Here is a 13,928-nt window from a genome sequence, read left to right as displayed (position 1 = left end):
AAGTGAAACTAAAAAGAGATGGTGGTACTGTTCTAGATTGGCGGTTAGTGCATCCCTTTCGAACTTGGTAATAATAACTTTAGAAGAAAGAACACCACAATCATTTTACTAATGAGATTTTGCCTGTTCAAAGCACAGCAAACCGTTAATAATAATTTCAGTTTGCAAAATCTTCGCAACATTACTCAGCATATAATCGCCAATCGGGTGTGGCCAAAAATGCAAACCATGTACCTTGGCAAAAAGCTCTCAGTTGATAACTGCGAAAGTGTTTATAAGAACTCTCAGCTGAGAAGAAGGCTCTTTCTCAGTTGAGATGTAATGCCATAAAGAAAAAGAAAAAGCAGAAGGATGAAGATGCACAGTAGAAAAAGAAGTTGTCTCTTGTTTAATCTTTCTTGAAAAAAAAAACAGTGATCAGCTTGATATTTTTACAAATTAGACGCACCTTATGATACAAACGACATTTATGTGATTATCGTTTTAATATTCTGTACATTTATTGAAATTCTAACCAAGAAAACAAACTATTATTGATTCATTACTAAATCATATTGAGTGATAGGAGTCTGCAATCACCTTTCATTACGAACCTATAAGAATACACGATCTAAATGCTCCTCACAGCTCCTATCTATCAATACTGTGAATTTATATGATGAAAATGTGTATTATCCTGATAAAACTCCAATTTTCTATTCAAATTTGTAAAATATTTTCTCTAAGAAAATTTGTCAACTAAAGTTGCCGATCGTGTTGATAAAAACAGAACATACCTGTACTTGTAAAATTCCTTGAGAAATCCTTAAAGTAATTTATAGCGTAATCTTTGCTGAAACTCTTGAAAGTATTTTAAAGTAATCCCTTGTGTATTTAAAAGAAAAAATAACTTGCAGATTTTGTTCTTATAAAAAAATTCTCAAATAGGAATGTTAGACGGAACCCAAATCTTTAGGCTTTTTAAATAAATTTAAACCGTCAAACTAATCCGTTTCTTAGCCAAAAAATTCAATAAACTCACATTTTAAACTTTACTTTATCACCAGAAAGTATACACCAATGCAAACATGTTCAATTGGCAAAGGAAGCCCTCAGTTATTAATTTAGAAGTACTAAAAATAATACTAAGCTGGAAAAAAGACTTTTCCTCAGTTGAGACGTTCCCTTTCTGGGAAGATACATTTTGAGAATTTATTGAGAAAACGATTACAGAATAATATCGACTATTACATACTACAGGTATGTTCCGTTTTTATCACGTTCCGTTTTTGTCACGCTCCGATTTTGTCACGTTCCGATTTCGTCAACAAATTATTCCGTTTTTATCAACACACAAAAATTGTTTTTTTTTTTAATTTCCATTATGTTTAGAATATAAACTAAATATTTATTTTGAAGCAATTTAAATGCTCAGAATTGAATATTCGACACCATACTGATGTTGGATTTCACTTAAGGATATGATCGAGTTTATGTTATTTTTGATAAAACTGTTGAACCCGTCATATTTTGAACTTTATCTTCTATCTCTCAAATTCGATACCATTGCACAAATTATAGCAAACAGCCATTGATTAGATCCTGTTTCAAGAGGTAGAGAAGGAGGTCCAGAAAAACTGAGTAATATATAGAATATTTTGGCATCTCCATATAATAAGCACAGACAAAAAGACGTCACACTTTCACACATTTTTAACGACAGATTCGAATATATGGTAGGTGATAAATCGTTTTTGACGTTTACACACTACCGCCGCCTATTGGCCCATCGGCCAAACACGCTGAGTTTAGCATAGGGCGTACATGCCTTTGCAGCTGTGATTTTGATCGAAATTTGTTGTAACTGTTACGTCTGTTTGTCTGTGTATTAAGTTTCCATCGATGAAGAGGGTAAATAGCTAACACGAAAATTTGTGAGACTGTTGATGAACGTCACGCACGTTGCCATCCCAAATTTGCTGAGATCTTGATATATGAGATGATGTGAACCCCTTCCCATATGGAGACTAAAAAGTTAATTAGGAGTCTTATACCAAGAGCCTATTCATAAAACAGCTTATTCATAAAACTTTACAAAAGAGTTCCTTACCAAAAAGTTCTAATTTAGTGATGCTTGTTCTAGAGCTTGTACACTTTTGTGCTTTGATGAAGGATTTTTGATGTATCACGAAATGGCTTAAGGACGGTCTTATAGACTTACATGATTATTTCACTGTTGCATTTGTCAAGTGTTTCGACAAGTTTGAGTGAAGGAACTGATTTGAAAGTCTTTTTTCACGAGACCAACCAGCCAAAATTGCCAAAATTTTCGCAACATAACTCCGCATTTAATCGCCAAATGGATGTGGCCAAAAATGCAAACAAGGTATCTTGACAAAAAGCTCTCAGTTGATAACTACGGCAGTGTTAATACAGTCAAACCTCTATGAATCGATACTGAAGGGACCATCGACTCATGGAAATATTGAGTCATGGAACAACTTTTATTTGGAAAGCTGTTTGAAGATACCATCATAGTAACCATAATTTTTGTTTTAGTATGTTTCCATGAGTCGATATCGAGTAATGGAACAACGACTCATGGAGGGTTGACTGTAAGAACACTAAGCTGAGAAGAAGGCTTTTTCTCAGTTGAGATGTAATGCCATAAAGAAAAAGAAGAAGCAGAAGGATGAATATGAACGGTAGAAAAAAAAAGTTGTTTCTTGTTTATTCTTTCTTGAACAAAAATTGATCAGCTTGACCTACTTCCCTGTAGATATTTTTACAAATTAGGCGCACCTTATGATAAGAGGACATTAATGTGATTATTGTTTTAATATTCTATATTACATTTATTGAAATTCTAACCAAGAATAACAAAACTATTAATTATTTATGAGTAAATCATATTTATTGATAGGAGTCTGCAATTACCTTTCATTACGAACCAATAAGAATTAACATCAAAATGCTCCTCACAGCTCCTAAACATCAAAACTGTGAATTTATATGTGTACTATCCTGATAAAACTGCAATATTCTATTCAAATTTGTAAAATATTTTGTCTATGAAAATTATTCCGTTTTTGTCAACTGAAAATCGCCGATCGTGTTGATAAAAACGGGACATACCTGTATATAAGACAGATCTAAGTAGGCGTTCAATCGTCAACATCTGAGTCAGTTACCTCAACATTCGCACGATGACTCAAAAAACTATAGCCAAATTTTGGATTGCCACCCAAGCGGAACTTCAGGATGTCCTTTTGCACGAACATCTGGTCCAACGGTTTGAGCCAACCAAGGACAAACAGATCGTGCACGAAATCCTATCCGAACTGTACTGTCGATATGTTCCCCTATGTCGGATGCTCGATCGATGCTACGATCAAACGTTGCAGGTTCAGAAACGTGAGGTCATTCAATGTCTGGCGCAAGCGGCCAACCAACGAATGCTGGAGCTTCAACAGAAGGTCAAACAGATGGAACTCAGTGAGTTCACCTACATCGACGGCGCTCTTCGAGAACTACACCTGATTCCGGAAGATGTACAACCCATGCGACCTTGCTACTTTCCATTGGAACGATCAGTGCAACATTCGGAATTGATTGCTGCTTCAAGCAAAGCACTTCAACCGTTGACTAGCAGCTCGAGCGATGAACTTAGCAGTAGTTCCGAAAGTGAAGAAGAACCACCCCCGGATCCCAGACGCCCCGTTGTTCGACGGGATCGCGCCAAAGAGAAACGTGTTGCTGCCCTGAACTTGATCCTTGCTCACGAAAAAGCACGCCGTGCCCGAATCATGCAACTGAACTTCCGATTACAGCCGAAGATATTCTACCCGAAGCCAAGGGAAGACGCTTTGCAAGACTTCCCGTACGAATTCCACCACAAACCGGATCAGTTTATGCTGATTCCAGTGAAGCGAACTGTGTACAATTGGAATTACTATGTTAAAAAGAAGGACGTAATAGCATTCCCTTACTACAAACCTCCGGGTTGGGTTGAAGAAATAATTCTGCAGGAACCTGCAGAGGTCAAAGATATTGCTGAACCAGTTGTTGAAGTGGAAGAAATCCCAGAAGAAGACAACACGGAAGAGATGATTGAGAAGATAATACAAAACCGGTCAGCTAGGAAAATCCAACGATACTGGAGAAAGTACCAAGAAAGAAAACAGCAGCTAAGTGAACGTTATATTAGATCCGTAGTATTGGGAATGATTGATGAAATGGAAAGAGGACCGGATTTGAACGCCAGGATCGAAAAAGCCGAGAAAGAACGAAGGAAACGTAAACCTGAATTTGATGAAGCATTTTTGAAAGCCATAGAGGATGAGAAAACGCGAATCTTGCAACAACGTGGACCTTGGATCATGGAGGACATTTCTGATCACATCAGAGCGTGGTTCAGAGAGTTTTACGATCAAGCGCATGCCTTCGATCGCTATCCGGAAATTTGGGAAGGAGGAACGATCCTGGTGATCAAAGGAGAAACATTGACGCCAGATGAATATATGGAAGTTCAGAGAAAAAAGGCATTGGAAAAACTGAAAAGTGCCGAACAAAAGAAGAAGGAAGCTGAAGCCAAAAAGAAAGCGAAAGAACTGGAAAAAGAAAAGAAGAAGGCAGCCAAGGAGAAGCTTAGAGAACAGAAACGCGAAGAGAAAGAATTGGAGAAGAAAGAGGGCAAAACATATGATTTCAAGAAACCTGAGTTTGCTACCAATGCGTACAGTAAGTCTGTATGAGATTCAATTACTGTCTGATTTTAAACTTTATAATTGACAGTTACGATCGAGGAATCAATAGCACGGTATGAGAAGGACTGGTATTTCATCGACGAGTTGGAAAACGAAGACGAGCTTCCGATAATGGAATGGATTACACTGGACAAATTTGCAGAAGTTCATCAAGAATTGCGCCCCATAGTGGACGAAGTGCTTCGTGGAGAGCGCGAACTGCTTCAAAAGGCCTTATGTAAGGATAACAAGAAGAAGTACAAGCCTGCCAAACCGAAGAAGGAAAAAAGAAAACGAAAAGGGAAGAAGGGCAAGAAAAAGAAAAAGGAAGCACCCGATTTGACTGCGGATCGCACAATTGATTCACTGTATGAGGAGCTCATCGAAAAGAGCGTAATTCGAACATATAAGAAAAAGAAAATCGACGATTTCATCGGCGATTACAATTATGCAGCGTACGAGAAAAGAAATTTCTTACTGCAAGATCCACCGGCTGCTATGGGAGAGGTGCGTGATATCTTAAAAACGTGGCTTTTCGGAATGGGTCCCCTGGGTCTTCCAAAGACTAAATCTTTCTGTCTACTGGCACCACCGGGATACGGCAAAACATTGCTAGTAGAAGCCATATGCAACGAAACGGACGCAGTTCTGTTCGATCTTAGTCCTGCAACTGTTGCTCCGACTCCAGCTGCAGAGATTCCTCTACTGCTGCACATGGTTCTCAAAATGTCCCGTATTCTCCAACCAACGGTTATATGTATCGACGAGGCACACAAACTGTTCTACAAGAAAATCCCTCCAGACGAAGCATCACTGGATCCAACAAAACTTGGAAAAGTGCTCTTTAGGCAGTTGGTCAAGCAAATCAAGAAAGACGACAAGATCCTGTTGGTGGGAACGTCCAGCCAACCATGGACGGCCAAGATGGGAAAGTTTAAGAAATGTTTCGAGAAGTTTCTGCTGATTCCGAAAACCGATTACGGCTCCACGCAGCTACTATGGAGACATGGCCTAAGCAAAAAGGTCGGTATTTCGAAAGATTTCGACCTATCGCCGCTGTCCTTGGTTACGAGAGGCTACTCTCCGGCGCAGATACTTGGTAGTGTGAAACAGACCTTGGGGCTTAGAAGGAGGATGAGGTAAGTGATGGGCTTCGAATGCAATTGATATTTCATTTCAATGGTATAGTTTTTGAACCTTGTATAGTATTGAATTTCACTTTTTTAATAGATGGTCCATAAACCACAAAGGTCGTTTTCAACCTTAAATTTCGAACAGAATTTATAAAAAAGTGCTTTGACTGAAATACACATATCTAGTTTCAGAAACCCTTCGGGTGATCCGAATTCGGAGAACCTGCTACATCTAGAAAAAAAAAACCTTCTGTGGGCCCTTAATTTGTCCTGTAATTTTTTAATCAGTTATATAAACTGAACCATCCATTTTTAATTGAATAAAAATATACGTTACTATGAAAGCATAAGCATATACAGTCGACTCTCCACTTCTCGATGTTCTACATCTCGATATCTCTCCCTATGTCGATGACTTTTCCGGTCCCTTCACTCTGCATACATTTTCACTCTCCATATCTCGATATCCTCCATATCTCGATATCTCCCTATCTCGATGTAATTTTCGTTCCCAATTTTCTCTCCGTATGTCGATATGCTCATTATCAAAGGTTACTAGACTAAATTTTAGAGATTCAAAACAATTTGCGAAGACGAAATGACATCTGTTTGTTTTTAATTTTCCTAGTAACGGAGTGATTTTCAATCTAGTATTCGTTAAAAATTTGTTCTATGTCTCGATCTCTCCCTATCTCGATGGTCCCTTTGATATCGAGATGTGGAGAGGCGACTGTATAAGGGCCCAATTTGTAGTTGCTGGTACTTGATTGAACAGAACAATAGAAATTGCACAAAGATTCAATTAATATGGTATTTGATTAGATAATCATTCACAATACACTCAAATGTTAATAGAATTAACATCAAAAGCATCGCAAAATGTTAGCCAACTCATATACAGTCAGGCTTCCAAGTGGACACATGATTGGGGGTTGTTGTAGATCTCATGTGTTCATGAGGGCTTTTTCGAACATGAACTTTATAAGTCATGTATTTAACATGATATCATGTAATCCTGATGTCCTGATTCGCTACTCGCCACACCGTAACGCACATGCGCTAGTGTCTATGCACGAAAAATCGCTAAAAGGTAACGCGAAAAATATTTGTATGCGAAAAGCATCTAACGAAATATTTCTCAAATTTGGAAACAATTTTCGAAGAAATATTTAGTACCGGTTATGCGTAATGACGATGGCTACCATTGATGAAACCATTGAAGGTGAAAAAGGCCCCCGGACCGGATGGAATACCGAATGTGGCACTTAAAGCGGTGATCCTAGCGTACCCGGATATTTTCCGGAAGGTGATGCAGGAATGCCTGGACGACAGTCACTTCCCAGATATACGGAAGATCCAGAAGCTGGTGCTGCTACCGAAGCCAGGAAAACCACCCGGTAATCAAACTCTTGGAACAGGTCATCCTAAACAGCGTGGCTAAATGTATGGAGAGCGAGCACGGATTATCAGAAAGACAGTTCGGATTCCGGAAGGGAATGTCGACAGTAGATGCAATTCAAACGGTCCTGGAGAGGGCTGAGAAAGCATCGAAGCAAAAACGAAGAGGAAATCGTCACTGCGCCGTAGTTACGATAGGCGTTATGAACGCGTTTAATAGCGCCAGTTGGGAGGCCATTGCCACAGCGCTGCATAGAATGCGGGTTCCTGACTATCTGTGTCGGATTCACCAGAGCTACATCGAGAATCGGATATTCGTGTATGCAACCAACGCCGGCCGAAAGTAACGGCGAGAGTTCCACAAGGGTCCATACTGGGCCCGACGCTATGCTATGGGATGTACGACGGGATCCTATCACTGGAGTTACCCATAGGCTTCGAGATCGTCGGCTTTGCTAACAGTAATAGGCGAAACGCTGGAGAAAGTGTTTGCCACGGCGACAATGGGCACGGTCGAGAACTTGGTGCATGGAGTCAAGCTGAAGATAGCCCACGACAAAACGAAGGTGCTACTAGTCAGTAATCGCAAAGTGGTTCACCACGCTGAGCGTCATAGCGTCATAGAGCGGCCGCTCAGACACCTAGGCGTGATGATAGACGATCGGCTAAACTTCAACAGCCACGTCGACTATGCATGTGAGAAGGCACCAAAGGCAACCAACGCACTTACCAGGATCATGCCGAACGCTCATGGTCCGAGAAGCAGTAGTAGGCGTCTTCTGGCTAGCGTATCATCGTCGATACTGAGACACGGAGTTCCGGCCTAAGGTGCAGCGCTACAAACCAAGCGCAATCGGGACAAGCTCAACAGCAATTTCCGGCCCATGGCCATGCAAGCGTCAAACGAACAATATCGTCGGAGGCAGTATGTGTGAGCACCAGGATGATTCCGATTTGCAACAACCTGGGAGAAGACATCGAGTGGTATCAGCGTAGAGGCACTAGGCAGGTGAGGAAATTGGCGAGGATCGTCTCGCTGGTCAAGTGGCAGCAAGAATAGGATGCCTCTGAGAAAGGTAGGGTTTACCTACAGACTCATCCAGAATGTGTCGACCTGGGTAAACAGGGAGCAATGCAAAATTAACTTCCTCCTTACACAGTTTCTGTTAGGTCACGGTTGCTTCAAAACGGTACTTGCATCGATTTTTCAATAATTCAAAACACTTCAATAATTCGAACTCAAACTCGTTGATGGTAGTGAAGCAGCTCCAGCTTGTTCGCGCCTCGCTGATTAATATAGTTCTCGAGCGAGTGTTAACGTGACTTCTAGCTTGTTTGGCCTTCTTTCGTTGGGAAACATCTTCTGGCCTCGGGACATCTGAGGATCCGTAGAAATCTTCATCCTCATCGATTGACTCCCTCTTACGTTTGTTCATTGTTGTGGTTGTACCATTATCCGACTTCGTTTGGGTTCGTAAGCAGCCTTCAACTGTTGCCTGTGCGTATTCGTCTTGTGCTTACCGACCAGAATCATTCTAACTTCTCCATCCTTTTTTCATTATAGCTATGACCGGGGAGGCCCATTCACTCGCCTGAATAGGAGTGATTTCTCCCTGACTCTTCAACATGTCCAAATGTTCCAAAAACTTATCCTTTATTTTGAAAGGCGCTTGATACGCTTTTCTGAAAATCGGTTGTTCTAATTTCAAAGCTAGTTCTGCTTCAAAACCTGTAATTGGCTCAATAAAGTATTTTTAGAACACTTTACAGTATTTTTGCTTGATCGTACTTAAAATCTTTTCCGTACTTTTGTGATGTCTAAACTGTTTACTGAGCGAGGTGGCATGCATTGTTCCTTCCAGTTTGGATAGAACACCTTCATCCAATCTCTACCAAGAAGCGGTTCCCGGTGTAGGGGTTAGAACACACGCTTCTCATGCCGAGGACCTGGGATCGAATCCCATCCTCGAGATAGTCACTAAAATTTTCAGTAGTGACGACTTTTTTCGAAAGGGAAGTAAAGCCGTTGGTCCCGAGATGAACTAGCCCAGGGCTAAAAATCCCGTTAATAAAGATAGAAAAAAAACTCTATCAAGAAGCGGTGTAAAAACCTTGTAACTTTTCAGAAAAATCTATTTCTTTCAGCGCTAAAACCATTCAAAGGAATTTCAACTATGATCTCTCCAACAACAGCAATTTTGGATCCATTCATTACAACAAGTGTTTTATCACATTTGGATACCGGAATGCTTGTACAACATTTCGCTGATAACTGCTACTGCTGAGTCCGTGTCTATTTCCATACTTAGCTGAAAACGAAATTCATTGATTTTTCACGGTTACTGTTCTGTAGAAAATATGGCCCTTACGTTTACAGTAATTGCAAACCGCATTAGTATGAACATTCTTAAAGCGATTTTCACGATTGTCCTGACGATAACTTCTAGGCCACTCACAATCACGGTTTCTAATCAATATTCTACTCACGATTGCAGCAGATCCGTCTCACATTGTACTTGGCTGACACTTGTAACTCGTCCCCTATACTATAGACGTTTACAGCATGCACCTCTGTACAATGAAATCTTCGAAACGTGTCTCAGAAGTTTCAACGACAACCTACCTCGTAATTCCGCTCGAAATCAACTTGCTGTAGATCCACTCGGCGCGATGTGCTTCTCACAACGTCCCAGACAACCAGAAATCGCATGAAAGATCACGTTATAACTCGTTTATTCGTACTAATTACATCAAACCCGCAAAACACTGTGGATAAACTCGTCAGATTGATGAGTTTCCTCGCATAAAACACTTTTTTCTGAGTTCATTTGTACATTTTGCTTCGTCCTGTACACTCGTACAAAGTAAGTCGAATCAATTCATAGCAACTGTCAAATCAACATTTGTTATCATTAGTTAAGTCGCATAAGATCACAGGTTAGTTCGGTAGAATATGTATACTCTCGCAATGTATGTTATTATTCATTACATAATATATGCACGCATATCGCCTCCACTCTTGTACGTAGAAAACCTTTTCGCGACATCTTATAAGCGAAATTTTGCACATAAAAGCCTCCAGGTGATGTCGTTATACGTACATTTTGGTTGTCTGGGGTATGGGTTGAACTGTCAGCAGTGAGTAAGGTGTTCACTATATCAGTTCTCAGTTTGCGCGACCTCCAGCAATGATACTCTCAAATGCCTGGTACTCTAATTTTCTCCCGAGTAATGAATCTCACAACCTACAACTCAACAGCAACAGCACAGCAGTAGTAACTCAAACCTTCTGAGTCGATTTTCGAGCAGATCTTCCCTCTCGCACGGAGTCTTCGATATGCTGTAAACTCTTTGTTCTGAACACAAGCTATGGAATAAAAGAAAAAAAAGAAAAATGATGTTACAACCACGCTAAGGCAATAAAATATATATATTTCTCAATATTTACTATTTTTATAAAATTAATCCTTTCAAAGGACTCAACAGGTACTCTAATTGCTTTTTTTGGTCACAACAATTTGCAAGTAAAACCTGCTTTCACTTTTACCAAGTTTCTTGAGTTGCTAGCTCAAAGAGACTCTTCAAGTACTTGTACTTACGCTGACTCACTCTGGAAGTGCCTTCCATTCGAGTTATCTGCACTTTTCACAACCACTTATTTATCCGTCGTCGCCACTGTTATGAATGGTAATTGATATGAAAATATTTAAAAAAAAACTGTTTTATAACTTAAACAACTAAAATTGTAATAAGACTTCTTCTTATGAAACTTAAATAAAACAACAACCGATACGATAAGACTCCGTCACATGCCACGGCTCAAGCTAGACTGATCTAGCTCTTTATTATTCAGCTCTCAGTCTCTTTTCTGAAGCGTTACATGCTAAAACCTCATTATAAGGGGGGTCCACTCTCGCTTTATAATCGGAAGGTCATGGGTTTGATTCCCAGTCCCCCCACTAAAACCTTTCGTCAAGTCGCTGAAAGATTCTGCACGGAAGACGGTGCTATGAAGGGGAGCCCCCGTCAATCTCGGCGATCAGACAGCGACTGGCCTATGATCCTTCTCGGATGGCAAATCATCCAACATTTCACTGGTATAATGGCCACCGACCAACAAAGCACACACAACCGGACTACTCTCGATGGATTCGTTGGATACAAGCAGCAGGGGATGTCCCTTCTGTCGGTAAAACATGGGATGTCTCTTCTGTCGGTAAAGCAGAAGAGGATTGATCACAAAAATAGAAATAGAATAGTTGAAGATACCGCATTACGAAGATAGCTGACTATGAGTTAAATGAGGGAGTTAGTACATCTGTCAAATATAAAATCAGCTCGCGTAGTGCCCATAGGCTAGGGGAAGTGGTTCACCTAGCATGAATGAGGGATGTACTTATCGCTGAGAAAAAGTAGATTTTGTATGAAATTTGACAAGTATTTGAATGACAGATTCATCCTTGTTCATCCACTTCTCCTAGCCTATGTGGACAAAAGAGCTTAACCAAATAAAAAACGCCTCATTATAATGCAACAGGGCAGATACCACAGTTTGTAACTCCTGGAATTCAAGCTAACCTTACCAGGTGGCCTCTGTTGTACGTAGGAGCCGTCTCCATTTGACTCGGTCCATGGCTGCCCGTCGTAGACACGCATTCTGCAAAGGTTCCTCAGATCGTCGTCAACTAGATCGACCCATTTTGCTCGCTGTGCACCACGTCGTCTTCTGCCGGTCGGATTGTTTTCGAGAACCATTTTCACCGGGTTGTTACCCGACATTCTGGAGACAGGCCCGGCCCACCGCAACCTCCCAATTTTTGCAAGGTTGATTTCCCTGATGGTTGGTTTTCCCTGCAGCTGTTGCAATTCATGGTTCATCAGCCTTCTCCACGTTCCTTCTTCCATCTGCACTCTACAACACCGTTCGGAAACATTAAGGACGCGTTGATCTTCTACACGTAGGGAACATATACCCGTGCCCATAGAGGAGTACCGGTCTAATCAGCGTCTTGTAGATGGTTAACTTCGTGCAATGGCGAACTTTGCTCGATCGAAGAGTTCTGCGGAGTACAAAGTACGATTTCTAGCAACGATGCGTCTCTGGATTTCTCTGGTGTACTGTTCCTGAACTTCAAGTATGTTGTTATTTAGATCTCTAGCTACCACACAAAACTTTAAACTTTCTTAGTCAAAGCATCTTTTACCAAATCCTCAGCTTTTTTCGAAACACCTAGTTTCTTCCAAATTCTCCATTTCTTTGCGGAATTTCTCAATTTTGTCGTTCATTGCTTTTTCTAGAAGTTTACTGGTTTTTTTTCGAAACCCTCATTCTATCGAAATTGGAAGCTTTCCGATTTCTTTGCTTCGATACATTTGAAATCACCATATCAGAGGTCCGTAGAAAGTCTTCAATTCACTTCGAACAAAACACCTGTCAATTAGGTACATAACGGCATATAATCATAATTCTAAATGTCTTGTTTTAGATTGGCGCGAGAACCGCTCACAGCCCAAGAGCTACTGGAATACTTTCTCAAACAAACTCCACCAGAATATCCCATCACAGATAAGGTAAATAGATTTACACTATCCACCAAATGTATGGAACCGTTCAACGAAAACCCTTTTTACTAGTCATGCAAGATTTTGATAATGCTACAATATACTTAGCATAGTAGCGATTCCGTACTTTTGATGAATAGTATTTACCTCCGTTGAAATGGAAGCTTAAATTCACGACGAATTTCAATTTCAGGAGTACTTAAAATACACAAAATTCTATAAGAAAGCGGACAAACTCGCCAAACAGAGGGCCAAGATGCTACAGATTCGAGAAGCAGAGCTCGCCAAACAGAAAGCCAAGGAAGCAAAGAAGAAAAAGTAGAACTACCCCCAAGAACTGGTGATATTCGATTTGAACGGAGATCATCTGCATCAAGTATAAAAAATAACGATCATTTTATTGATTTTGTACATTTGTTCATCAATGTATGGCTCTCCAAAAAACGATGAGACTTAAAAAACGAAACGTTTGAAATGGTTTCTAAAGGAAATATAGATACAAATTTCGGTGTTTGTCATGAACATGCTTCAAAAAACAAGTATACGAGAAGGGTAAAAAGAGATTAACACAGATAGGTACGTATAGAACAGCGAGAACTTTGCACGGAGCTGAAACAAGCCTCATCACGCGTAAATCAGGAAATCTTTCCGCCCTGTGACGGTCTCCGCAAGTCGTTTCCCAGCCTCGGTCGGGGCGCTGAAGGCAATCTCGTCGTAGCTCAGCTGGTAGCCGAATACAAAGTGCGACCGCATGACGGCGAGTAGAGTTTGTGCAATTCCATGACCTCGGAAGCTCGGCGAGACCCATATCCGGGAAATTCCACATCTGGAATGGGGGACTTTCATTTATCTTGACATGTCATTATAATATTTTATTTAACAAGTTGTTTGTGTACTGTATAGTTGTTATCACGCTAAATTTTACAAGTGCCCAAGTGTGAAAGTGTTTGTGTAACTCAGATTAAAACAATATGCACTCTATCTCGAAAAACACCCAGAATTTGGGTGTAAATATTTCAAATAGGGTAATATTTCCATGTGCATTGTGATGAGAGTGTGCTATTTTCTTTGAAATATTTTTTTCAGAAGTTTAAAGATTTCAAAAAAATTG

The 13,928-nt window shown here is 40.3% G+C and overlaps 2 protein-coding genes across 2 annotated transcripts in view; one reads left to right on the top strand and one right to left on the bottom strand.

The window, feature by feature from the left end:
* Positions 1–3,147: 3,147 nt before the first annotated feature.
* Positions 3,148–13,357, top strand: LOC5568391 (IQ and AAA domain-containing protein 1-like). Its single transcript, XM_021850166.1, has 4 exons — positions 3,148–4,719; positions 4,774–5,863; positions 12,742–12,826; positions 13,011–13,357. The coding sequence occupies exons 1-4, from the start codon at positions 3,186–3,188 to the stop codon at positions 13,137–13,139; spliced, it is 2,838 nt and encodes a 945-aa protein (XP_021705858.1). The 5' UTR covers positions 3,148–3,185; the 3' UTR covers positions 13,140–13,357.
* Positions 13,190–13,928, bottom strand: part of LOC5568379 (N-acetyltransferase eco) — a 35,159-nt gene continuing 34,420 nt past the window's right edge. Inside the window, exon 5 of the mRNA XM_021850167.1 lies at positions 13,190–13,643. Within this exon, the coding sequence (XP_021705859.1) occupies positions 13,442–13,643 (202 nt within the window). The 3' untranslated portion in view covers positions 13,190–13,441. The remainder of the gene's footprint in view (positions 13,644–13,928) is intronic.

This window comes from Aedes aegypti, chromosome 3 (assembly GCF_002204515.2).
Source record: "Aedes aegypti strain LVP_AGWG chromosome 3, AaegL5.0 Primary Assembly, whole genome shotgun sequence".
NCBI lineage: Eukaryota > Metazoa > Arthropoda > Insecta > Diptera > Culicidae > Aedes > Aedes aegypti.
This window is presented reverse-complemented; position numbering and strand designations above follow the sequence as displayed.